Consider the following 26,301-nt stretch of genomic DNA (forward strand, 5'->3'; position numbering starts at 1 on the left):
CCTGATCATGAGCAGAAAGTCCTGGATCGCCTTGATTTTGCAAGGCGTGGCAGTCAGGGGCCAGGACCACGCAGCCGGCACCCCAACTCGCCGAGTACCACCCAAGAGACACTCATGGCAGAGGGCAAGAGAACGGGCCTGTGGCTTCTTCTGATGTCGCCTCTGACTCTCTGCCCCGACCCGCACGACGCCAGCAGCCCCAGCCCCTCCACCAGTGGACTGGCGCGCAAGCTGCAGCCCAGGCGTGGGTCCCTTCCACATCACGCAACCCGCACCAGTGCCAGCATGGTGCTCCGCCCAGCGGGCCTCGGGAGCCAGCTGGCAGCCGGAGCCGGAGGCCTGGGAGAGCTGGCGGACGGCACGGGCAGCGAGCCTCTCCTCCTGCACGCGCGCCGACTCGCCCGCACGCCCCGGGGCTCTCAGGGGACACAGGTAACAGCCACCACCCCACGCGCTCCTCCACATGTGGAGGGGGAGGCCTGCTGAGACACCCCCATTCCCCACCTGACCGCAGCCTCCGCGAAGCGTGGCTGATGCTGTCATTAGCACCAGCACTTCCCCTTTATTATACACTGACTGTATGCCCAGGGCTGCCCTATATTATACACTGACTGTATGCCCAGGGCTGCCCTATATTATACACTGACTGTATGCCCAGCGCTGCCCTATATTATACACTGACTGCATGCCCAGCGCTGCCCTATATTATACACTGACTGTATGCCCAGGGCTGCCCTATATTATACACTGACTGTATGCCCAGGGCTGCCCTATATTATACACTGACTGTATGCCCAGGGCTGCCCTATATTATACACTGACTGTATGCCCAGGGCTGCCCTATATTATACACTGACTGCATGCCCAGGGCTGCCCTATATTATACACTGACTGTATGCCCAGGGCTGCCCTATATTATACACTGACTGCATGCCCAGGGCTGCCCTATATTATACACTGACTGTATGCCCAGGGCTGCCCTATATTATACACTGACTGTATGCCCAGGGCTGCCCTATATTATACACTGACTGTATGCCCAGGGCTGTATTGGGTCTATTTCCTGCATTATCCCATTAGATCCCCACATGGGTCCCCAATTTGCAAATGGTGAGACAAATTCATAAATATCCCGCCCAGGAGAGTAAGTGGCAGCACAGAATTTGAACCCAGCTCCGGCTCCAATCTCCCTCCTCTGTCTTCCTGGAGCCCACGAAGCTCCAACACAAAGGAGGTACTTATGAAATATGAAGGACAGAACCCCAAAAGCCAGGAAGCGCTCCCTCCCCCTGACCCCACAGCCCTCCCACCGTGCGCTGGGAGCTCCCAGCTTTCTCCCTTCCAGCACTGCTATCTGTAGCCAGGCTCTTGCTGTGTGACCAGGGTCAGTACCTAACCTCTCTGGACTGTACCTTCAAGTTGAGGACACAGCAACACAGGCCTACTTCAGAAGGTCACTGAGGGGGCATAGCTCACATCTGCCGAACCCATGACACAGGCCAGCTGGCCCTGAACCTCACGCATGCTGCCCCCTCCTCACCACCCCCCCGCGCCGCCTTCATGGGTAGGGACTGTCAGTTCCCCCTCCTACTGGACAAGGAAACTAAAAGGTTCCAGAAGGCACCCAAGGTCACCCAGTTTGCAAGTGGGCTCATGCAGCTTGGAGCGCACACTCTCGCCTGCCGTGCCTGTCTCCCCAAATGAGATCCCGCGTGCGACAGTCAGCGCTCTGTCAATGGTCCAGCCTGCACCAATCGCAGTGTCGGCTGGGCCACCCTGCCTGCACCCCAAGGCACGGCCAGTCCTCATACCTTGCTTCCTTGCCAGTTTCCCACCCGGGGCCCTGCAAAAGGCCTGAGGTCAGAGGTCTGCCTTGAATCCTGGTATCTGCTGTGTGACCGTGGGCCAACGACAGCCTCTCTGCGCCTCCTGGGTTGCTGTGAGGGCTACCGGAGATGGAGAGCACTGAGCCCAGAGGCTGGTGCGCTGAAAAGGCTGGATACGTGGCAGCTGTGGAGTAGGGATGACAGCAATGACGATAAATGGATCAAACCAAAAAGGCGAACAAGCTGGGGGGCTATGAAGCAAAGCCCGGCTGATCAGGACTGCTCTGACACGATGAGCAGAGCTCCCGACAGCAACAGAGGCAGGGCCTGGGACGACGAGGCCCCGGCTGCCAGCCGCCCTGCCTAGCTGGTCTCCTCGTGTCCCCCCCGGGGAACCCCTAGGTTCCAGTGGGTTTCCCACCAGAACTGGGGCAGATGGGGGCAGGCACCAAGTGGGGACAGCAGACACTGCCAATTGAGAGCAGAAGTTCTTCCTCCTGACCTCAGAATCCTTCTCAACACAGTGCTTCAGGCAGCCACGACCAAGGGGCTGGAGCCTGCATGTGCAACACACTCGCTGAGCTTGGCCAAGAGCTGGGGCCGGGCCAGGCTGGGCTGGGGCAGGTGAGGTGGGGCACCCCCTGCAATGGACAGGAACCCCAGCCCAGCCATTTCTTCCTCCGAGGGCTTCTGGAACATACCCTGCCCTGTCTGTTCCCATGGCTCCACCCTGACTCAGCGGCCCTCGAGCTGGGCAGGCTTCGAGGCGTGCTGCCCCCTCCCTTCCGTTCCATCTGTCCCCCCGGGCTGGACTGGCCCCTACTCACCTCCACTCACCATTCCTGGGGCACCTCGGCTGGCTGGTAGTTTTAGGATTGCCATCATCGGACCTGGCTCCAGCGGCCCAGCCAGACAGGCCCACCGCACACTAGGCTGCACCCACAGCTGTTGTTCCCACCTCCAGCCTTTGCTCAGGCCAGGAGCTCAGCTTCCCTAGGGACTCCAGCATATAAGTATTTCTCTGACTCCCACTTGGCACCAGCCACCAGCAATCCACTTAGCAGCAGTGTCTTCACTGCTCATGGCTGTCTGCTGGGTTATGACAATGCCCCTTTGTCCTCTATTCTAATTTGGCACCAGACAAACCTCCCACTTTTCAAGGCCCAGCAGACGCCACTTCCTCCAGGAAGCCTTCCCTGACTGTTCCAGCTGGACAGAGCCTCCCTTTCTGTGCGTCTCTAGTGCTCAGTGCTCAACAGGCATTAACTGAGCAGTTCCGACATGCCAGGCCCTGGGAACACAGCCCATTTCCCCCACCCTCGTGGAGCTTGCCCTCCATGAGAACGGGTGAGTGATAAGACCCTCGGCACCTGTCTGTGCCTCGCAGAAAGCCACCCCCAGGCATGGGAGAGCTGCTTTAGCTGGGGTGACAGGGGAGGCCTCTCTAAGGTGGTGCATGTAAGCAGGGACCCAAGTGAGGCGGCCAGGAAAAGATCCAGGGACAGAGCCCCGGGAGAACAGGCACGGTGAAGGCCTTTGGTGGGGACGAGCCTCTGTGTCCCAGGAGAAGCCAGGCTGGGGGCTGGACACCAGCGGGCAGGGGGTGGAGGTCCCACGTACAGGGGCACCCCTGAGGGAGGTTTAAGCTGGGGGTGACTTGAATTGATTCTCCGTACAGAAACTCACTCAGGCACTGGACTCCCTATGTGCAGCCACCGCACACCTCCAGGGGGCGCCCTGCACACACAGTGCACGTGTGGGCACTCCTGGGAAGGCATGGGGGCCTTGTGGGGTACCGCAGGGGCAGCTTGGGGCGGGACCAGTCCTGGAGGGGGCAACTGCCCAGGCAGGGGCTGCAGTGGGGGATGGAGGCGCTCAGAGTCGGGGTCTGCTTTGGAGGCAGCTGCGTCTGGTGATGGGTTCCCAAATTTCGTAGGCGCAGACAACTCGGTGGGTGGGCAGGGTGCCGTTTCCCAAGCAGAAGGCCTGGGGTGCAGACTGGGGAGGAAACGGCCCGTGGTGCTGGGCTGTGCTGGGCTGTGCTGGGCTGTTGGGCTGTGCTGGGCAGTGCTGGGCTGTGCTGGGCTGTTGGGCTGTGGGGGCAGTGCTGGGCTGTGCTGGGCAGTGCTGGGCAGTGCTGGGCAGTGCTGGGCTGTGCTGGGCTGTTGGGCTGTGCTGGGCTGTGCTGGGCTGTTGGGCTGTGCTGGGCAGTGCTGGGCTGTGCTGGGCTGTTGGGCTGTGGGGGCAGTGCTGGGCTGTGCTGGGCAGTGCTGGGCAGTGCTGGGCAGTGCTGGGCTGTGCTGGGCTGTTGGGCTGTGCTGGGCTGTGCTGGGCTGTGCTGGGCTGTTGGGCTGTGGGGGCAGTGCTGGGCTGTGGGGGCAGTGCTGGGCTGTGCTGGGCAGTGCTGGGCTGTGCTGGGCTGTTGGGCTGTGGGGACAGTGCTGGGCTGTGCTGGGCAGTGCTGGGCAGTGCTGGGCTGTTGGGCTGTGCTGGGCTGTGCTGGGCTGTTGGGCTGTGGGGGCAGTGCTGGGCTGTGGGGGCAGTGCTGGGCAGTGCTGGGCAGTGTTGGGCTGTTGGGCTGTGCTGGGCAGTGCTGGGCTGTGCTGGGCAGTGCTGGGCTGTGCTGGGCTGTGGGGGCAGCGCTGGGCTGTGGGGGCAGTGCTGGGCTGTGCTGGGCAGTGCTGGGCTGTGCTGGGCAGTGCTGGGCTGTGCTGGGCTGTGCTGGGCAGTGCTGGGCTGTGGGGGCTGGGAGGGCTGGGTGGCGCCCAGGAGAGCTCAGGGGGCTGGGCCTGCGAGTCTGACTGCGGAGCCCCCTCCCAGAATGCTCCACCACCCAGTCCCTCTGCTCATCCTGATTCAGGGTTCTGTGTGAACCGACCCTAACTTCTCAGAGAGGGGAACACCCCCCAGCACATCACAGAGAACCCACGAGACCCTCTCGTCACACCTCCTCCTTCTACAGATTAGGACCCGCGGAGGGAGGCCCCCGTCTGTCCAGGACCACAGGGCCAGTCTCGGGCAGTGGGCTAACCCTGCGACTTTTGGCTCCAAGCTACACATTGGCTCTGCTCCACGCACAGCCCCAGGCACACATGGAAATGTCTGCTGGATGGATAGTGGGTGAACGGGCGGGTGACAGGTGGGTGACCAGCAGAGCCTGTGCAGAGCTGGGGGAGGCGGAATGACCATATGTGGACGTCCAGCCCGCCCCGATGCAAGCGGGAGCCGGGCCCCCAGCGAGCTCTGGCTCCAGTCCTGGAGAGTGTTCCCGAGCAGCGTGACCCTCCCCCGGGGCTGTTCCTGGCGCCCTGCCCCCCCACCCTCCCAGAGCAGGGCTGACCTGCACCACGTGACCCGGCCTGGGAAGATGGACCCAGCTGTGGGAGGTTGTGCCGACTGGGGACTGCGTGTGCAGGAGAACCCAGCTGCACAGGAAGCCGGGCCAGCGGCCTCCGGAAGCCTCCAGGCTTCGCAGGCTGGACTCCCAGGGTCTGTTGCTGGGGGGCCCTCTCCTGCCTGTGGCCCAGAGCCCTGGACCCACACCTGTGGGCTCCAGAGATCCAGAGGGGGAAGGCGGGCAAGTCCCTGGAGTGGCTGCCCACCCAGAGTGTGACTCCGGCCGCGGCCTCTGCCTCTCCTGACCCCATTTCAGCCATGGGGACGCTGCCCTGGGGCTGCCCATACATGGAAGGAGCTTCAGCCGAGCCGGCCAACCAGAGGGCATCACAGTGGCACAGAAACCACGCACCTAGTTACAAACCAGCTGGAGCTCTGAAGTCAAACAGCCCCATGTTCGCAGGGTTGGCAATTTCTAGCTGTGTGGCCTAGGGCAAGTTACTCAACCTCTCTGTGCCTCAGTCCCTTCTTGTCTACAACAATACCAGTAACTGTTTCCGAGGTTGTCGTGCAGATAAAACCCATCCAACACACGAAGCTGCTTCGAGCCCAGCACTTGGAGCCTCTAAGGCTGCAGTAATCGGTCACTATGACTAATGAAATATTAATAAAGGCTAGGAAGGGACTGACAGCCTCCCCGCGGTGTCCCTAAAATGGAAACAAATCTGCTTGGCTCTCAGAGCAGCCGGAAGCGAGCCAAGGGCAGGCTCCCAGCCCTCGCTCCCAGCGTGTCAAGCAATTGCCTTAGAGAACATCCCCTCCTGCCGCTGGCAGGCCCAGGGCCCGCGGCCGCCCTCCAGATTAGCTCATCGCTGGCACCTGCTTCGAAAGCACATGTTTGGACTTTCCAGATCTTTCCTCTCCTCTCCCTGACCTTCCCCTTCTTACTCACTCTCTCCTTTCATTCCTGTTCAAAAACAAATAATCGAGGCCAAATGTGTCAGCTGGCCCCCTGGAAGCTTCTCAGCAGCAGGAACGTGTGGCGGTGCCCTGCAGGGGCGGGCCACCGGCAAGGATCACTCACCGCAGAGCCGAGACCTCGGGGGCTGCCGAGACCGGGTCAGCGGGCAGTGACCAGAGCCAGCCTGGCCCGAAGTCCCCGATGGCCCGGCCTGGGGCCACATCTCTGAAGCCTCCTGAGCACAGGGGCACAAACACGCATCGGGTCCGCCATTCTCAGGGGTGAGGTGGGGGGTGGCCCGGTGGGTTCCTGAGTATTCTGCGGACAGATGACTTGGGGGCACTGAAGTTTCCCATCCCCCCTCACAGCCTGGTCAGGGTGCAGTCTGGATCTGAACCCTGGAGCTGAGTCCCGACCAAGACCCCAGAGGGAAGAAGGGCTGGAAGGCACAGGGGGAGGGAGCTTATAGCCGCATCTAGTAAACTTCCTTTTGTAGACTGGCCCCCACCCCCTAGAGACCCTGGTTCCAAAGAGCTGGGTTCGGGTCCAGAAAGCTGCATTTGAGATTCAGAACTATCCAGAACCCTGCTTTGGAAACACAAGCCTGGAAGGTAGAAAGAAGTAGGACCCGAGAGGTCGGGGGGTAGCGCTCTGACAAGGAGCGTGCCCTCTCCTACGGGGGTCTTGCCTCATCAGCTTCCCCATCGTCCCACGCAGCCAGGAGACCCCCCCCCCACCCCCAAGCCCAGCCCTGAGCACTCCCTGGGGAAGGAGGGGCCGTGGGGAGGGAGGGATTGAGGGCAGAAGGTTTTCCGGGCTTCCCCTGGCTCCTCCTGGCCCCTGCTCTCACTCCTGCTTCCCCTACAGCCGTCCCCAGGCCCAGAGATCAGAAACGAGGAGACTCAAGATGGAGGCTCCCCTCCCATTCCCCAGGCCACGCTGACCGGCTCCAGGCCACGCTGACCGGCTGACCTCCCAGAAAGCCACTCAGCCAGGCTACCGTCCTGGCCCCGAGGTGGGGCGCTGACAAGAGTGGAGACTCTGCGCTTCCTCCTGCTTCTCCACCTGACACTGTCTCTAATGTCCGAGGGACCCGGCCACGGTGTCCAGGAAGTGTGGACAGAGCCCTGTGCTGTTCAAGGTAACGCCCCCACGGCACCCAGGAAGCACCCAGGAGAGTTAAAAGGAAAGCCCGAGGGGCTTGGCAGGTCCTCAGAAATAAGCGTGAAAGTCACCGATCCCCGAGGGGAGGGCTCATCCACTTCCCACCTTCACCCTGTGGGATCAGAGGAAGCCCAGAGGGAGAGAAGCCCGCAGACAATCGCTCCTCCCTTCCTCGCCCATCGCAGAGCCTTGCTCAGCCCGAATCAGGGGGGTGGAGGAACCAGTTCCAGGCCCAGAAAGATCAATGACGCCTGGCGAGGCTGCAGAAGCCTTCCCAGTACACAAAGGACAGCGTGCTCTGGGACCTGCTCCAGGGCCAGGGAGCAAAGCGGGAGGCAGTGATGCTGGCGTGACAGCCCAGGGTCCCCCGCTCTTCCCAGGGCCAGCCTGGAGACCACAACGAGGGAGGTTTTAATTCAGCCCCCTCCCCAACCAAGAAGGCACACCCCCTACCTCCACCCCCAGCCAAAACATCTGGGGCTGGTTCCTCCAGCGGCATTCCGCTGGTCCTGTGAGGAGGGGTGGGAGGAGGAAGAGAAGGACCTGGCTGGGTGGGGCAGGGCTGGGCAGGGCTGGGCAGGGCTGGCCGGGGTCAGGGGAACAGCCACGGCGGGCTCCCTGCAGCTGTGACTCAGGGGAAAGAAATGGGACTTCCAATCTGTTCCCACTCACCCGCCGACAAGCAGGATCTTATTTCAAAATCCAGGGCAGCTGAGGGCCCAGAGGAACAGGGGAATACCAGAGTCTCTCCTTTCTGACTGGGTTGCCTTTCATTTCATCATCTCATGGCGCCTTGTGAAAGAAGCAGGAGGAGGGTGTCGGCTGGGCTCCCCTGCATCCCAGCCAAAGCTGCAGGGCTCGGACTCGGCTTCAAGCACTGGCCCTGTCCCCAGCCCTGGTGGCCAGCAAAGGACAAGAGCTCCACCCCCACTGCTACTACCTGTGGCCTGGGGCACCTCAGCAGCCAGGCTCCCCCAGGGTTCAAATCCAGACTGTTAACACAGCTGTGGGGCCTACGGCAACTGTCTGGAGCTCTCTGGGCCTTGAGTGCCTAATCTGGAAAATGGGATAATGAAAGTGACTACTGTGCCAGAAGCTGGCCTTCTCCTGCAGAGTTGTCAGGCTTCTCCCTGTTATCAATTGCAGAGCCTTCTCCGGTGGGTGAGATAAGGATTTCACTAATTGTTGCCACAGGGATCTGGACCCAAGGACCAGGAAAGTCTCCCCATTCTGAATCCCATCAGGAAGAGGAGGTGCTGGTGTCAGCGGGCGTGCTGCAGGGGAGAGGGAAGGAGTGCGCCCAGGGAGCAGCAGGAAGGAGCAGGAGGGAGGAGGGGGCCAACGCGGAGGCCCATCCAACGTCTGAGGACCCTGCCACGGGAAGGCCACTCAGAATGCTCCCCCACCCCACTAAGACGAATCTGGAGACTGAGGCTGGATGTTCCCGGACCTTCCGGGTCCAAACAGAATCACCTGCACTAGAACCCAATGTCGCACCAGCTTGAAGGCACAGGTGGGGCCACCCAGCTGTCCATTTAACATGGGGGCAGCCAAAGCCAGGGTGGCCGGGGCCCCTGGCTGCCCACAGACAGCAGCGCCCAAATACCTGCCCAAAACAAGCATGCACAATAAGCAAGGGCTCGGGCAGAGCACACTCGCTGCTAAATTAAACATCGGGGAGCTCAGCTTCCAGTACACTGACCTGGGCTACGCTGCCAGAACAGAGCATCTGTTTACAGAGCCACCGGGTAAACCATGCAAAGCGGGGGTTTGGATTCAAGGTCCGCCCCTGTTCGTGCACCAGCCTGATCCACGCGGCTGCCCTGCTGACAGACCACCCGTGGCCCTCCCTTGAGACGAAGAAGTAGCCAAGCTCCCCGCCCCCCACGCCCCAACCTGAAGGAAGAAGGTGGGGCTGTAATGCTCCTCTGAGGCCCAGGTACTGGCCCAAGTATGGGGCTGGGCTCCCACCCAGGCGACAGACAGGGACAGGTGAGGATGGAGGGTCCACCTTCCTCCCCATCCACGGCCCTAGCTCTTCCTCCATCACAGCCACGCCCTCCACTGGAAACCACCGCACCCACATCCTGTGGCCCCAGCCTAAACTTACCTGGTGGGTGTGGGGCCGGGGCACCTGAGATCCAGGCCGAGGTGGAGGGTCGGCAGCTGCGAGACCTCGTTTCGGAGGTGCCTCAGCCCTCTGTAACCCGAGCCCTGGCGACCATGCCCGCTCTTCCCATCAGGCATCAGATACGCATTAGTCAGCGGGCAAGTGGGCAGCGAGCCACGGGCCTGAGGAACGCCTGATGTTAGACCAGAACTAAGGTGGCGGAATCACCCTGAGGGTGAAAACAGCCCCCTCCTTCCCTCCTGGGCTGCACCCCTGGACTGTGCGTTGCGGGGAGCGGGCAGGGGTCATGCCATGACTCAGGCATGCTCTGAGGTCACCAGGGACTAGGGACCGCAGGTGCAACCTCCCCTCTAGCTCAGTTCCTGGTCTGTAACGTGCTCCCCACCAGCTCCCCATCCTTGTGCACAGGAGGGAACACCCCAAGTTCTGCCAGAACAGGAGGCTGCATCTGCAAGTGTGACCCACCCTGGAGAAGGGACAGATGGAAAAACCAGGGCCCAGGCCCCTCTGTTCCAACAGCAGCCTCCTCGTGCCCCTCGGGGATCCCCACAGGGTCTCCCATTTCTGCCCGGGCACGAGGTGAGACGAAGTGTCTCAGGGGGCACGGATGACAGGAAACGGGCCTGGAGACCGACTACAGAGAGCAGGCGTCAGAGCGGGACTCCAGAAGCCCAGGGCATAGGTGACTGGGGCTCAGAGGCAGGGAGGGCCCACCCACCCAGGACGTGACTGCCAGCCCTCCCCACTTCTAGCTGTGGTCTCCACGGTTAACTTTCTGGCTCCTCCTGAGCCACAGGGCCTTGGCTCAGACCAGACACACCCCACGTGGCGGGCCCCATGGTCCAGCACAGGAAGCAGGGTCTGCAGGTCTCAAATGACGGCCCGGGCCATCCTCCTGCCAGGACCCTGCTGAGTCGAGGCCACCTGGAGAGGGAAGGGCCCTTTGCCAGCTCAGGGAGCCGCAGAGGGAGGGTGCTGCTGGTGGAGCATCTGGAGACTTCGCTGGGGCAGTGAGGACAGGAGGGCAGATTCTGCTGCATCCTCAGGGCCTTGGAGAGCAGGGCAGGCAGAGCCAGAGGCCGGGTCAGGAGCCCGAGTGGGCAGGTGCCTTCCCGCCATCGGCAGGAGCGGAGCCGGCCAAGCTCCGCACCAGGGCAGCGGACCTGCGGGGGCATCAAGGAGAGGCAGGGCCAGCTCCACACCTGGCCAGGCCCCACCTCTCCAGGAACCGAGAGGCCATCGAGAGGCCATCAAGGTGCCATCGGGGCAGCCCCACCTGTGAGTCCAGGGGCTCCGATGTGCATGATCTCGGGGCGCCCCCTCCACCACCAGGGAATAGGAGTGAGGCGCAAACAGCAGCACTCAGCCACGGGTGTGACAGGGACCAGGTCATGGCTGGGATGTGTGCCCCCATCCCTGAGCGCCCACCTTGGGGCTCGGAGACACAGCAGAAACACCCATCACTAGACCACAGGGTCAGGCCTCTGCTCCCTGCACACTATCTTCTTTAACCCTCACGGCCAACACCTGAACACACGTGTCGCAGGTGCTCTCGGGGGGGCCCACTCGTGCCCCCAGGAGGGCTGGGTTCTCCGGCCCCCAGGATAGGAGATTTGGGACTGAGAACTTTGGGATATTTGGGGGCAGGGAACAAAGCTGGGGCGCCCACCTAAGAAAGCCTCCAAACGATCATGAACATCTCTGTCTATATAAATCTATATATATATGTATTGCAAGATAGTGAACATTTGTGGATGAAATCACGGCTTCTGTATAATTAATTCCCATTGCCATCCCCAGGCCGGTGGAAAGACTTCAGCATCTCCCGACAGCTTCCACGAGAAACCCACTTGCCTGTCCGGCTCTACGGAAAATCTATACGCGCTGAGACAAAATTAAGTTTCCGCATCTGGATCCACATCAATGGGCAAGGCCTTTCCGATTTCATGATCTGGAACCTGCAGATCCGCCTCCTCTGGCCCAGAGATGCAAGGAACCTGGAGGAAACCAACTCATCAAGGAGCCCTGCCCCCTATACCAGGGCCCGGGTCTGAGAGCCGAGACTTCCCGCCTCCTCTCTGTGCCGACCCGACACACAGCCCCCTCCCCCGCCTCCTCCTCCTCCCTCCTCAGTTCTCAAGCTCCAGTCCCCTCTCTTCCTAATCACCTCTTGCAGTCATCACAGGGCTCTTCCACCTGGAGGGCATGGCTACTGGGCTTGCCCGAGGACACAGAAGTCAGTAATAACAACAACGAGCATTTAGTAAGCATTTCCTGCATGCGGCTCAATAATAATAGTAATAGTAACTAATAAAATGCCAATGCTCCAGGCACCATTCAGTGCACTTTCTTACATTCAATGAACAACTCAATGAAACAGTTCAATAAATGGGGAAACTGAGGCACAGAGCAGCCAGGCGAGCCCAAAGCCATAGGTTAGAAACAGTAGGGCCAGAATTCAAATCCAGACAGTCATCCTGTAACACCTCGAGAAGGTGGGGACTGTGATCACCCTCCTTTTACAGACAGGGAAACTGAGGCACCAAGCAGCCAGTCAGCCCCAGAGCCAGGACTGAACCAGTGGTTATCGGAGCACATGGAGTGTAGCACACGGGAGCTCAAGGTTGGGGTCCGCCACCTCATCCTGATCTCACAGATGAGATGACTGAGGTGTCAGAGAAGCTAAGCGACTTCTGGACTCAAAATCTGGGTGCTCTGCATGCAGCTGCCACGTGGAGCACAGGCACCCAGAATCCAGTGGAGGGCAGGCCGCCCAGCTGGCAGATGGCGCCCTCGGGACTGTGGTCCCCATCCCAGGAGCTCTTCAAGGCCGTGCCCAGCGGGGCAGGACTGCCCTTGGGCCAGAGCCTCAAGTGCACTCAGGACGGGAGGGGTCTTCTCCCCACCCGCACCTCCACCACGGCCTAGGAGACCCCAGGCTGGCTCCATTCCTGGCAGGGCAGCTGGCTCTGGGCAGCACGGTTGAACCTCGAAAACACGGTGCTAAGTTACAGAAGCCAGTCATGAAAGACCACGTATTGTATGCTTCATGTCTAAGAAATACACAGAACAGGCAGACCTACACACAGAGAGACTAGCTGCTGAGCGCTGGGGGAAACGGAGGGAACAGGGGTGACAGCTGATGGGCACGGGCTTGCTTCCTGAGGTGATGCAACGGTCTAAAATTGCACGTGCTGAGAGTTGCACAACCCTGTGAATATACAAAAACCACTGATTATTCACTTAGTGAGCGGACTGTATGGGACGTGAACTATACGTCAATAAGGACATTTTTTAAAAAAATAAGAAAAACTCCCCTCCCTCCAAAAAAAGAACAGAGAATATCGTAGTGCAGCAGGCACACAGCAAAGGCAAGAATTACCCCATGGAAATTTTGTTTCAGCGGTATACCCCCCACACACACACTCTTACACATATGTGTGTCCTGGTTTGTGGTGTAAAATGTACTTCTTACTGGGGACTGCAGTTAAAAATAAGTCTGAAAGCCGCTCCCTGGGCAACACCAAACTTGCGATTCTTAAATCCCAATGGCCCTTCTCCTGCCTGGACCACTCTGCCCCTCTTCAGCTTCCAAGAGGGCTCCACCCGTGGGGCTGGGAGCTTTGGCCTCATGCTTCCCAGAACACTTGTCACGTTATACCGCACGCGAGTTCAGACAGAGGGTCCCCAGGGCCTTGGCCAAGTTCAGCCCATCTTCGCGCGTTCCCCTCTGCGGACAGCGCTGGACCCAGAGCAGCGGCTGAGGTTCCCAGATTGATGGTGGCAGCCATCGGGGCTGGCCCTTCACCATCCCGTCTACACACTACCACCTCTGAACGATCTGAGGGATGTTAAACTTAAAAAGAACGACTTTCTAGAAAAAAGACACAAATTATAAGAAGAAAAAACCAAAAACTTAAAAACAGACCCACGGAAAAAATTTTTTAGAAGTTTTTGTAGTACTAGGTTCCCACAAAAGTATCAGGCTAGGATGGTCTCCCTAGTGAATTCTTTAAAAGCGTTAACACAGAGATGACTGCGTGGCTGTTTAAAATGTTCCAGAACACAGAGGAAAAAAGAATGCACCCAGATTATTCCTGCTAAGCCAGCACGATACTGACACCCACACTGATAAAAATAGCAGGCGCACACACAACCAAGCTCCCCGCGTACATCCGCGCAAAAGCCATACGACCCTACCTTGCTGTTTAAACCCAAACAAATCCCAGTGGATTAATGATTTCAGTACACAAAAATGAAACCATAAAAGTACTAGAAGAAAACCTGAGTGGAGTCTTGTCTGTGGTTTTGGAATGCCGAGGGCCGCTAAGCAGGATGTGAATCGCGAAAGAGAAAAGAAAAACAATAAACTTGACGACCTAAGGATTAAAGATCTCTGGTTTGGAAGAACGTATTATAAATAAAATTAAAAGTCGACAACTGGGAGAGAGCACTTGTACCAGCGACAACAAAGGTGGACAAAGAACTCAAAAAAAAAAGTCAACAAGGAAAGGATTAATAACCCAACTGGGAAAAACGTGAACCACGGACAAGAACGAGCAGTTCACAGGGAACCCAGAGCCCCTGGCCTGTAAACACAGGAAAAGATAACCTCTCTCACTTAATTAAAGATGTGCAAAATAAACACCAAGCCGAGAGCTTTCTACCCTCTCAGCCGGGGCGAGGGGCACAGCACCTCTGCTGTTTGCACTGAAAATGGGTGTGATGGCTTTAGAGGCCAATTTGGCAACACAGATCAAAATTTTAAATGCACACATCCTTTGGTGGAGAAAGTCCTCTTCTGAAGGGCTACCCGACAGTCACACGTGCACGAATCTAAGTGGGAGGATGTTCATGGAAGCCTTGTTCCTCACAGTGAAAAGCTGGACCATAGAGCCGCGTAGGACGCAGCTGCCAAGAGGAATGCGCCAGACCGACAAGTGCCGAGCGCGAAGCTGTCCACGGCGATGCTAAGTGGGAAAAATAAGACGCAAGCTGCAGAAGTCTGATTTCATCTGTGTTCTCAAAAAGTCTCTAGGATGTTTACACACAGATTTCTCTACACATGCCCTGAAAGACTGTCCACACGGACAAAATCCGGAAGGACACACAGCTCGCCCAGCGTGAACACGGGCTGGCCCGTGGAGAGGGTGGTGGTCGGGAAAGACAGGTTTCCTTTTCAAATTTCAGGGACCTTTATTTTTTCTCTTCTATCACTGGCCACGTATTTCTCTTTAGAATGAGAAGAGAGACGGTATCGGTGGAGTGGGAGCGGGGGACACAGAGCAGGGCATTTCCATCCAAGCTCACGGAGGGATGAGCAAGCCGCGCCCGGTCATTAAATAAGGGCAGTGTTAGGTTTCCTTGGTGTGCTTGTTTATCCAAAACCCCCCGGAGGCTGGGGCCCACACGGGCAGCGCTCACATCTCATCACTTTCATGCTCGCGACGCTGTGCAGGAGGCATCACGCCCATTGCAACGACAGGAAAATGGACTCAGAGAGCAAAGTCATCGGCCTGCGCAGGGCAGAAACGGGAGCCCCTGCGGTCTGAGGGCGAACCCCGCCCCTCAGCCATTTCCCCCCAGACAAGTGGGCACCTTCCCAGGTGGCTCCCGGCGCTAACACTCCATGCCTCAAAGTTGTAACCTCTGCGGGTCATTGTGGAAAGCGGGAGATGGAATAGTGACCGCCAGGGCTACTTCTGGTTCCAAGTTCGGCGCTCGGACCAGTGCTGGTCTCTCTGAATTGCGTTGGACGACCAAGGACTTCCAAACGAGGTTCTCTAGAGTCCCGGGGTTCCACAGAGGTGTGAGGCCAAGGGTGGGAACTCCATGACCCCTTTAATCAGAGCATGTCCACTTTAGCCCCCTCTCCTGAGTGCCTTTGCTCATCAGCTACAGCCTGTAGCTCTCGTGACCCTGGGATTCCAGGGGGGCACCTGTGACACCCACAGGAAGCCCCAGGTCAAGGAAAGCCAAATCAGAGCAGCCATGGGAGAGGCAATTGCACCTGGCCCGGAGAAGAGGCTCCTTTACAGCCAGAGGCCTGCATTGTCCACATCCGGCCAGCATGAACCACGTGGCATCCTCCAGGCCGACCGTTGGAACCCGGGGTCTGGCAGGGCTGCCCACACTTCAAGGTGCCGGGTGGGGGTCTGAGCACGCTCCTCCAGCGCTGAGCATGCCCTGTGTCCACGCTGCACAGGGCGCGGCTGTCTGGCCCGGGCACATCCCCTGGACAGCAGCCCCATTGTGCAGACGCTGGCTCCCAGCAGCTGTCTCCGGCCTGGAAGCCTGCGGATGCAGACACAGCTCCTCGTCTGGCAGCTGCTCCAGCTTCCTGGGACGAGCACCCGGGAGACATTGCCCAGCACCACGTGTCTGGGGGCCCGGGCTCCATCCCAGGGCTGGGCCGGGTAGTCAGGGCCACAGCCCTCAAAGCTGCAGGGGGCAGAGTGGAGACCCGCCTCCAGCGCCTGCCTCCCGGCCCAGCCCTCTCCGGGCAGCTGTGCCCGGCTCTATTTAAGGCATTCCGCAGCTGCTCGGGCGCATTCCCTGGATCGGCCCTCGTCCCTTCTCACCAAGGGGCTGGGCTTGGCGGACAGCTGGGGAAGCCAGGGAGCGGGGGCGGGTTCTTTGTCCTGGGCCCTGGAGACAAGCTCCATCCTCATGGTGCCCTACTCTGCCCCACCCTAAAGGACACACACCTGGGCCCAGCCATTCCACCACACTCCTCCTGTCCCTTCATGCATGGGGACTTCCTGCTCCAGACCTAGGTGTGCATGGGCTTCAGGGACAGCTCAGAGGAGGAGTGTGCCTGTCCTTAAATCGGGGAAAGAGAAAGACACCCAATCCCCAAAGGTAAGAGGGTCCCCAGGTGCCCTCCGGGGCCAGGTCAGGCACATGGGAAGAGCCTGGAGCAGCCGGGCCTTCCAGGTAAGAGAGGCCAGTAGGAACACCCCTGCTGGAGGCATGGCCTGTGTCCCGCTAGAAGCAGAAACATTTAGCCTCACACAGAAGAAAATTCTGCAGGCTAAGGGCCCAAGGATAGCCAAATGCCAGGTCACTGCACCCCCTGCTTCATCAGACACAAACGAGTCCCTCGACAGCATCGGGCTCCTGCCACATGCAGGCGCTGGAGTGAAACGGTAGACAAGATGCAGACCCCATCACCAGGGCATTCCCAGCCCAACAACAGGCGCGGCGTGGACCCTCGTTAGTGGGGTGTCCTGTAAACACGAGGGGTGTCCAGGGAGCCTTGCAGGGCCTGGCCCTTCCTCCCTAGTCACACGGGGTCGCCCTCTCCCCCACCTCCCTGCTCCCAGCCTCGCATGTCGCTCCCCACTCCACCCTTCACACTCAGCTCTGACCTCACTTTCCCCAAAGCTTTCTCTGCCCAGCCACCTCCAGCCCCACGTCCCTGCTGGGGGTCCCAGGGAACCCCGTGCTTGCAGCCCCTGTTGACCCCCTGGAACTGAGACCTCCTCCACTCTACCCCAGCCCCTAAGGCGGGCTTGCTGCAGCAGGCCCCAGCACATGTGGAAGGCACACCCCGCAGGCAGAGAAGGTACGTCCACCTTCCCCAAGGCTCCAGCCGTGACCACGAACATTTCTAGATGTTTTCAGTAGAAGGAAGGGAAACCCCACTGAGACACTCACTGAGTTGCCGCAGCCCAATCTCATGCCCACTGTCAAAGTGACCCCTGGCTCCACTGTGGTGTACGCCCCACCGCCTCCTGCCAGCAGGCCAAGCCCCTCCTTCCTTTGACAGATCAAGAAATTGAGGCTGGGGGTGTGCAAAGTGATAGCTCAGAACAAGTCGGCTCGTGGGGTGAAATCGGGACATGCTCGAGAACCCAGCCGGGCGCCAGTCTGGAGTGCCCCACTCTTCATGCCGCCTGGTCACCCCGGCCTCCCCCGTCGCCTCCAATGAGCCTCCAGAGACAGCAAAGAACCAGACCCACAAGTGAGCGGCCAGTGCCCACCTTATAAGGCTGCCTCGGGGAAACTTGGCTGGTGTCGGCCGTGGAGCCGGCGGGGGGGTGGCTCCCAGGGGGAGGCAGAGCCAGCAGCTGGCGACGCAGACACGGGGCTGTGTCCTGCAGGCCAGCCCCACCCTGAGCCACCCAAGCAGGGGCAGGGGGAGAGCAGGGAGCTGGGAGAGGAGGCAAGGCCGTTCCCACACAGAGCCCGAGAGAAGCAGGGACGGCCCCAAAGGATGACAAGGACGGTGCCAGGTTCAGGGACAGGGACAGCAGGCTCGGAAACCAAAAGCCCAACACACCAGAGTGGAGCAGCTCAGACCTGGGGGTTCTTGGTTGACCAGGAAAGTCTCGCTTGGTCCCTGGAGGGTCCCATGGGGTCCCTGCACCTGCCTGTAAGAGCCACAAAAAAGCATCCCATGTCACTCCTCCAACATTATTTTATTCAGTACCCTCTACGTCCAAGTCACTTGGTCTCCCATGATATTCTTTAAAAAAGCAAAGACAACAGTCCCCCCCTCAAGTAACCTAGAATCCAGTGGGGGGCAGGGAAGAAATTGTGAAGAATGTATAGCAAATGTTAAGAGTGGATATATCTGGCTTACATGTGAATTTTAGTTTCTCTCTAATTTGTACATTTTCTGAATGTTAAAGAAATGGTACTCTGAAAAACTCTTCTCATGTTTAAAAAAAATCTCGCAGAACAAAGAAGGTCCACACACAAATAATTTACACTCCAAGCCAAACACAAGCTATTAGACATGAAAAAGATGCAAAAAGACACGGGAGTCAGAAGAAGTGAGGCTACTTCCCGCTAGTGGGAGGGCTTCATGGAAGAGGTGCTATTTGAGCTGGGCTTTGAAGAATGCAGAGGAGTTCAAAAAGCAGTGATGCGAAGAGGAGCCAGGTCGGGGGTCGGGAGGTCAGGATAGGACCGTTGTGAGGACCACGGCCCCGCAGCAGACCATGAAAGGATCAGAGCAGGAGGAGCGGGGAGCAGGGAGGTGTGAGCTGGACGAAAGAGTGAGTGGATCCTGGAGGGCCCCGGGGTGAGCGAGCTGGTGAAGGCAGAGTGGGCATGGATTTCAGCTGTGCTGTGCTTCAGGGAGGTCAGTCTGGGAGCAGCTCAGCGGGAGTCCCAGGAGACCCGGTCCAGCAGCCAAAGCCACAGTCTAGGTTTCCCAGAGGCAGAAGCAGAGGGCTGAGAGTTTGGTCAGAGGGCACGGAGCTCCCTCCCTCCAGGAGCCTTTGCCCTTTGCCAGCTGGTCCCCAGGAGCTAAGAGCAGTGTGCGCACAGAGGGCAGTCAGAGCAGGGCCTGTGGGGTAGGGGGCTCTGGGAGCTCACAACCCAACCCCCTACGGAGGGGCGGGGCGGGGCGGGACGGGAGTGCCGGGTCTGCAGGAAGCAAGGTGGAGGGAGAACCGGATCTGTGTCCGGGCGGACTGGACAGGCCATGACCAGAGGAGGGGATGGGACGGGGAGCAGATGGAGCAGGGCCTGGGTGAGAGCTCGGCCCTGGGCCCTGAGAAGCCACTGCAATGGATTCCGGGACACCCCTCCTTCGAGAAGGCTTCGCCCTCCAACTGGACTTGCCCAGGACCTCAAGACTGGACGTCCAAGGCTGAGCAGGTCAGGGCCACATTCCCCAGCCCACAGTGGCCCTCACTTCTTCCTCCCAGTTCACTTCCAGGCCTGAGGCCGGGGTTGCTCACAGTGCATCTGTAGTGCTGCTTTAAGAGGAAGGAATCCTCCCAAACTGAGTCATCGGAGCCCCCACCTCCTCCACCGCCCTTCCCACCGGAGCATCCTTCCTCTCTGCAGCATCTGTCCTACCCCCGCCCGGTCCAGCTGCCCCAGCCGGGGGGTGCTGGCCTCAGAGTCCCCTCCCCACCCAGCCGATGAGACTCGAGGGATGGCGCTCAGCACATGCAGGAGCTCACACACGTGCACACACAAGACGGGCACATATCCCGACCCCCAGCTCTGCTCCAAGGATGGGAGGACAGCCTCGCTGGCCTATGGACCTCTCCACACAGAGCTGGCCTCCATCTGCACAGAGAGGGGCAGCGGAGTCGGGGATGCTGACGGTGGTCCTCTCATGCCCAGCCCGGACATTTAAATTCTCTTCCACAGGGAGATCGTACAGTCCCTCTGAGTTCCAGCCTCCCTGACACCCTGCACCGCTGGCTCAGCCAGGAATGCTGTTTTCTCCCTTCTTTGCCTGGTTAAATCCTACTCTCTGCAGACTTGCTGAAACAGCCTGGGCTCCGGGAAGCCCCCTGGCACCCGCACACTGTTCCTCAGTGGCTGCCCACCCACCATCCTGCTCCTGAGGCAGAGCCAGCCTGACCAGTCCCAGTGGGCCTGGTCTGCGAAGTATCTGCCGCTAGAGGAAGATGTTCCAGGACATGCCCGAGGCTGTGCCCTGCCCGCTCCGATGACCCAGGGCGGTGCCACCCTGAGCAGACAGCCCCTGCTCGTCCCCTGGAGCCAGGACCACCTCCTTGCCCATCCAGCACCAGCTGTCATCAAGATCCGGATGAGCCCGGTGACGACCGTCTACCCGGCCACATCCTGTTTGACGCAGCTGAGCGTGAACACCTCACCCCCGGGAGGGGGATGTATCCGGTGGCAAAGGCCCTGGACCAACAGAAGACAGTAAGGAAACAGCCCCCCTGCCCCTCCCTGAACACCAGCCGAGCTTTTATCCCGACACACCGACACCACTGTGGTTGGGCGCACAGGGGTGCCTCCACAGGGTCAAGTGTAGGTGGACGGCAGAGAACACAGACTCACACATACCCAGGGCTGGAAGGGACCTCCAAAGGTCCTGTCCCTGGCCACTCAGAGTGTGGCCCAGTGCTGCAGGAAGTTCAGGGTCTCAGGCCCTCACTCCCACCCCGACCCGCTCAGTCAAACGTGTGCTCGAAAGAACGTGGCTGCCACTCACATCAGAGTGTGAGGAGGGCCGGTCTTATCCAACACGCCAGCCTCATCACAAGCCGAAGCCCTCCCCGTCCTGAAGCCCACTGACCACTGGGAAATTCTCATTCCAAAAGGAAAACCAGAAAGAACTGAAAGCAGGGACTCGAAGAGACACCTGCACACCCACGTTCCCAGCAGCTTATTCACAATAGCCAAGGAGGAGAGCAACCCGAGCGTCCAGTGCAGATGACCGGGCAAATAAACCGTGCTCAACACACACAATGGGGCATCGTTCAGCCTTGCCGAGGAAGGGCATTCTGACATGTTACAAACCAGATGTACTCTGAGGACATTGTGCTGAGTGAAACAGGCCAGTCACAAAAGGAGAAATACGGTGTGGTTCCTCTTACATGAGATCCCTAGGAGTCAAGTGCACAGAGACAGACAGGAGGACAGTGGGCGCCAGGGGCTGGGGCAGGGGGATGGGGAGTGAGTGTTTAACGGGGACAGGGTTTCAGTTTGGGAAGATGAAAGACTTCTGGAGCTGGATGGTGGCGATAGTTGCACAACACGAATGTACTTAAAGCCACTGAACTGTGCTCTTAAAAATGGTTAAAATGGTCAATTTTATGTTTACATATTTTACTACAATTAAAAATAATAACTTTTAAAATGTCAATCAAAAACCCAGAATGTTCTGCTCGTCCAACCCAAAGATGGCTTACGGAACATTTACCGAGATCCGAGTCCTGTGATCAGAACTGTACCCAGCTTCCATGGGGCTCACATCCCAGCAGGCACCCTTACACGGCCCCGTGGGGCCTGGGTCCTTGCTGGGAGGGCAGCAACAGCGCCCCACGGCCCAGGGCTCCCAACAGGTGGTGCGTCCCACAGGCGTGGGCACCACGTCCCTACAAGTTCCCCATGTGTGCAAGTCTGGGTCTGGGCCACCTCCTCCCTCACCAGAAGAAGAGTCCCAAACGGAGCTGCCGCAGGTATCCTGGGCTCCTTGTGCTCTCTTTGCCTCTGGTCATGCCCCTCCCTCCCTGGGGAGCAGGAGGAGGAAGACCCTCTGATGCAAGACCTCAGGAGAGCAGGACGCCCTCCTCTCACGCCCAGCACTCGCAGGGCAGCCTGCACGTCTCCTCGAGCAGGAGGCTGCCTGCCCCCAGCGACACCCTGGGACATGAGAGCCCATCCTTGGGTCTCAAACCCTTCCCGCCCCCATGAGCCTGCCCCGGTTCCTGTCCCCCTCATTTCCAGGCCTCCAGCCCCCTGTGTCCCAGGCTCACACGGCATACATTCTACACCACGGCCCATGCCAACCGATCCAGATCCAGGGGGCCCCTCTCAACCCAGAGGTTCCCCCCAAAGTCTAACTCAAGTGCAACCCACTGCATCCTGGTCCATCCCCAGTGGACAGAAAGGGCGCCAGACCCCGCCCCTGAGTCTTCGGACACCTGCGCTCGCGTATTCTCAGGTCTCCACGGAAGCACATCCCCCCCATATTCAGCTTCTTCCTCCAAGATTCCATGGCAAAGGCAGCTCCCCACCCCCGGTCCCCGCAGTGTGGACGCGGCGCTTGGCTACTCACCCTCCTGGCTCTTGGGTGGGGCTTCGGCCGCGGGCGGATGGGGCCTGGGCTCCAGTCTGCTCTGCAGTTGAGACATGGGGACGGGTTCTGAATTCTCCAGCGTCTGGGGCGGGATGGGGGAGGCGGGCACCTCTGCTGGCTTGGGCACCTGGATCTCAACCCTCCTGGGGGCTGCGTCAGCGGTGGGGGCAGTGGGCACCTCGGGGATCTTGGAGGTGGGGGTCTCCATCCTCCGGTGGGCCGACTCCTGGGACTTGACTAAGGTGATCTCCGTCCTCCGAGGGGCAGGCTCTGGCGTCTTGTGGCCCAGCCCCTCGGCCCGCTTGAGCCCGAACCGGGATGGCCCAGCGGCACCAGCGTTCTCCACCTGCTTGGACGAGATGTCGATGGAGATCTCGGTGCGCCGGGACACCGGCTCGGCCTTGGGCCCCGAGAGCTCCACCCTCCGCAGGGCAGCCTTGGGGGAGCGCTGGCTCAGGGAGTCCACATGGCGGGCTGCAGGCTCTGAGTTCTTCACACCCAGATCCTGGAATTTCTGGGTGGAGCTGGCCACCGTGGTCCGGAGCAGGGGAGTCTGGACCCTCCGGGGTGGGGTGGAGTTGGGCGTCTCGACCTCCTCAACCTCAAAAGATCTTTTCAAGGCTGAAAGATAAAGAGAGGAGGATGTGATGAGTGGACGGCTCAGGAACACCCGGGAACATCAAAAGGTAGCCAGCGGGGATGCTGCGGCAAGGGCCCCCGGGAGACTCTTGTACCCCATCACCTCTCAGAAAGAAAAGGGGACAGCCCCCCTCTACAAGGGGACTCAGAGACGCCAGCAATCTCGTGTTCTGGGAGAGAGAGAGACACAGCGCTGGAGCTCCGAGGACACGGGCCTCTGACCTGCCACGGCCACGGCACGGCCTCTCAGCTGCATCCTCTACAAGATGTTGTGGCTCAGGTGGCCTTCGGTCCTTTCCTTTATCCCTCCCTTCCTCCACCCAACAGACACCATCAGCAAACACCCCACCACCAGCAACAGTGGGGGACACACGTCCCCTGAATAATAGTCACAACCATAGGCAATCAGAATCACGATGGGAATGACATCATCACGTCAATAACAGCATGAAGAGCCAAGACGAGAATGTTTAATTCCGGGGAGGCACTGGGCTCCCTGAGCACGATCACCTTCACTCCCCACAAAACCCTATGACGTAGACACAGCACACATGGGGAAACTGAGGCCTGGGCGCTTAAGCAATGTGCCCAGTGGGGCAGAGAGTGAGTGGCAGAGCCAGACACAGCCCCGTTGAACTGCAAGGCCCAACGTTCTCACCACTTGGTCGTCTGTGGTTTAACACAGTTTCTGGCAGAATAACACAGACACCTCTGTGGTCCACACCACCTGACTTTCTTAGTCCTCACCCTCCTCTGCATCTTCCTCCATCCCATACTGCTCGCCCCAGCCAGACCTGGGCCCATGCTAGAGAGTGACCACGTGACTCCCGCCATCTCCATCAGGATCTGCCCCCTCCGAGGCAGTGGGGACAACGCCTGGGAAGCCGCCATCCGCACAGACTCTGCAGCCACGCTGCAAACGAGAACCAGCTGCTCCGGGTTACAAAGCCCAGAGCAGGAAGGGGCCCACGTGGCAGGAACGTTCACCAGCTCCTTCCTGGCTGGGCCCACAGCTCAGCCTTCAGTGGCCCACAGGGTCTCCCCAACCCCTCTCCCGCCTCACCAGCCCCTGGTGCTCGGAATTTCATGGGACCCCACCATTTCCTCCCCCGCCCACAGCTGGTCCCTGGCCCCCAAAAGCTCTTCAGGGCCATTTCAGCAGCCCCTCCCTCCAGGCTTCTTTCCTCCAAATTCCAACACAGCTCTCATCTCTTCCCAAGAGACAGCACCTCCTTCAGATGATGAGGGTATGGGGGGCAGCTGAATGGGTGGGGGCTGGGGAGGATGTGCTCTTAAACGCTGGGGTGATGGAGGCCATAGTCCCCGATACGTGGCCGCCTGAACTTCCAATTCCCCAAATTGGCACCCCTGTGGGAGCCTCTCCAAGCCCTTAGGCACCCGTCCTTCTTGGTGGACAGAGGGCATAAAATCCTGGAATGCAGAGGCCCTGCAGGGACTGGAAATGTCCACGGAGGGAGGGAGCTGTGCAGATTTTGGGAGCTGGTAGGTCATCCCGTGCCCTGTCTCAGGGACACATCTGCTGCTCAGCCCCCTTGCTGCCGTGCAGGCATGCAGGCCCCGCCGGTGACCTCTGGCTGATAACATACGTGGCCAAGGGCAGCAGAGTCCTGAGCCAGGGCGCAGGGTGTGCCCGCACTGGGATCCCAACTTGGTGCAGCTCCGCCTCTCCACCGGGGCTCGTCACCGAGATGACGGCACAGCACAGACTGCCCATCCCAGAGGAGCCTGCAGTGCCCTGAGGAGAGGCCAGAAAGTCCGGAGCTGAATGCTGGGCGCTGCGTCCTCCTGTGGTGCCCAGGGCCGCCTGAGGCATTTGGTCTCCCCCTGTCTCGAGAGCACTGTCCAAACTGTCCCCAAACGGTGGCTCCTGTCTGTCTCTGAGCTCCCTAGAAGAGGGGTTGGTGCCCCAGCCACCTGGGCACGGGCATTTCCAGGCGTCCTTACTGGTGGTGGTTCCCTAGGGCTGAGTGAGAAAACAGAAACCAGGCAGGGGAGGGCCTTTTCTCAGGTTTGCCCCAAGAAGCTAAGAAGACCCCTCCTGGAAGTCCTGGCGAGGTCTGGGCCCCCATTTGGAGAGGTCCCTCCCTGGGGAGTCCATCTGGAGGTATCCCCCACTGTCCACTCACAATTGAAGACCCTCCCTACAGATGCAGACTCGGGCATCTACCGTCCCGATGCGGCGGCGACTTTGAGGGACCCGCCCCCACCCCGTCCCCTGAACTGAGCCAGCCCCAGGAACACTCCTCCTTCCTCCGGACGTCTGCGTGGCTCACTCCTGCCACCCCAGCTGTCTACACAAACGACTCGCACGCCCGTCCCCACGCGCCACCCTCTCTTCTCTTGCTGCTTCGAGTGTCTTCGTGGCGCATGTTCCCTGGCCCCGTACATCTGCGTGCTTATCGTCTGGCTTTCTCACCTGTCTGGGCGATTACCAGCCAGCATCGTCCCATCCCGTCAGTCCTATGCTCTGAGAGAACAGGGGCTGCTCCCACCATCAGGATGGTGACAGCTCAGCAAACGTCCGGGGTCGTTACGGTTGTTCTTGACAGTTTACGTCATCCCCCCAAACAGGCCCACCTCCTCCTTCTCTGAGTTCAAGTCCCCCCAAAGCCAGGCTCACCCTCACCCTCTCCCAAACCCTGCCCCCACCAGTTCACGCCACGTCATCCAGGCCAGGTCACGACCGTTGGGATTGGCTTCAGGGGGGTGTGTTTGGGGTCCCTGGGGACACAGCCGACGTCCCCTCCCCCGTTACACCACCAGCCAGCTCTCCATCCCTTTCTGGGCCTCAGGTGCTTCTAGACAGCTTAAAGGCTGGACCACATCACGGGTCTGTAACTGCGGGCACGGAGCCCTGGGGAGCCCCAGAGGACGGGCCTCAGCAGGGAGCCACTAGGTCTTCCCCCCCATTTCAGCCGGAGGAGCCCCACTTTCCTCTAAGGTCCTCCAGTGAGTTGAACCGTGTCCCCCAAAAACCTACGTCCCAGAACGCGTGATGTGGCCTCACTGGGACAACGGTCTTGTAGACGCAATTAAGGCAAGGATTTGAGATGACATCAGCCCAGACTTAGGATGGGCTCCAAATCCGCCAAGTGTCCTTATAATAGAAAAAGGAGGGGCATCTGAGCCCCAGAGGAGAGGTCATGTGACCTCGGAGGCAGCGGTCCAGCGATGCTGCCCCAGGCCAAGGAGTACTGGGGCCACCAGCGGCCTCGAGCTTCGGGAGAGAGCGTGAACCTACCCACACCCTGACTCTGGACTTCTGGGCTCCAGAACTGCGAGGGAATCCACTTCTGTGGTCTAAGCCACGCAGTTTGTGGTCATCATTACAGCAGCCACAGGACGTCAACACAGGGACCATTAGAAGGATGAAAGCCCTGGGCTGCAGGACTGTCAGGGACCCTTCCCGCTGGCGCTGTCACCCCGTCCTGCACCCCAGCCCCAACCACACTCAACAAATGTACAACGGATGGGCCGATGGAAACGTGACTGAGCGACTCCAGAACCATCCAGGGACCCAGAGGAAGAAAAGCTGCCTCATTTTCTCTTTCCTGGAATCACACAAAACCCCAGGTGGTGGGAGAAGTCATCAGGGGAATAACACTGCTCTAAATTTACGCCAGAACATTTGATGATGAAACCAGATCATTTTTCAGGGCAGGCTTCGTGAGGGACGCCCATGCGCGGCTGCCTCCCCACG

The 26,301-nt window shown here is 59.5% G+C and overlaps 1 protein-coding gene and 1 long non-coding RNA gene across 9 annotated transcripts in view; both read right to left on the minus strand.

Annotated features, from left to right (window-relative positions):
* Positions 1–26,301, minus strand: part of SEPTIN9 (septin 9) — a 162,002-nt gene that overhangs the window by 56,744 nt on the left and 78,957 nt on the right. For 6 of the 8 annotated variants that reach the window (XM_070559866.1, XM_070559871.1, XM_070559872.1 and 3 more), the window contains one exon: positions 21,921–22,562. In XM_070559866.1, the coding sequence (XP_070415967.1) occupies positions 21,921–22,562 (642 nt within the window). Of the gene's footprint in view, positions 1–1,811; positions 1,989–9,397; positions 9,821–21,920; positions 22,563–26,301 lie in introns of those variants that run through there. The other 2 variants (XM_070559878.1, XM_070559885.1) reach the window with 2 other exon arrangements.
* Positions 7,960–9,100, minus strand: LOC139073823 (uncharacterized). Its single transcript, XR_011522871.1, has 3 exons — positions 8,990–9,100; positions 8,228–8,343; positions 7,960–8,079 (listed from the first exon to the last, which is right to left on the minus strand). It is a non-coding gene; the product is annotated as an uncharacterized lncRNA (long non-coding RNA).

This window comes from Equus przewalskii, chromosome 10, assembly GCF_037783145.1.
Source record: "Equus przewalskii isolate Varuska chromosome 10, EquPr2, whole genome shotgun sequence".
Lineage (NCBI taxonomy): Eukaryota > Metazoa > Chordata > Mammalia > Perissodactyla > Equidae > Equus > Equus przewalskii.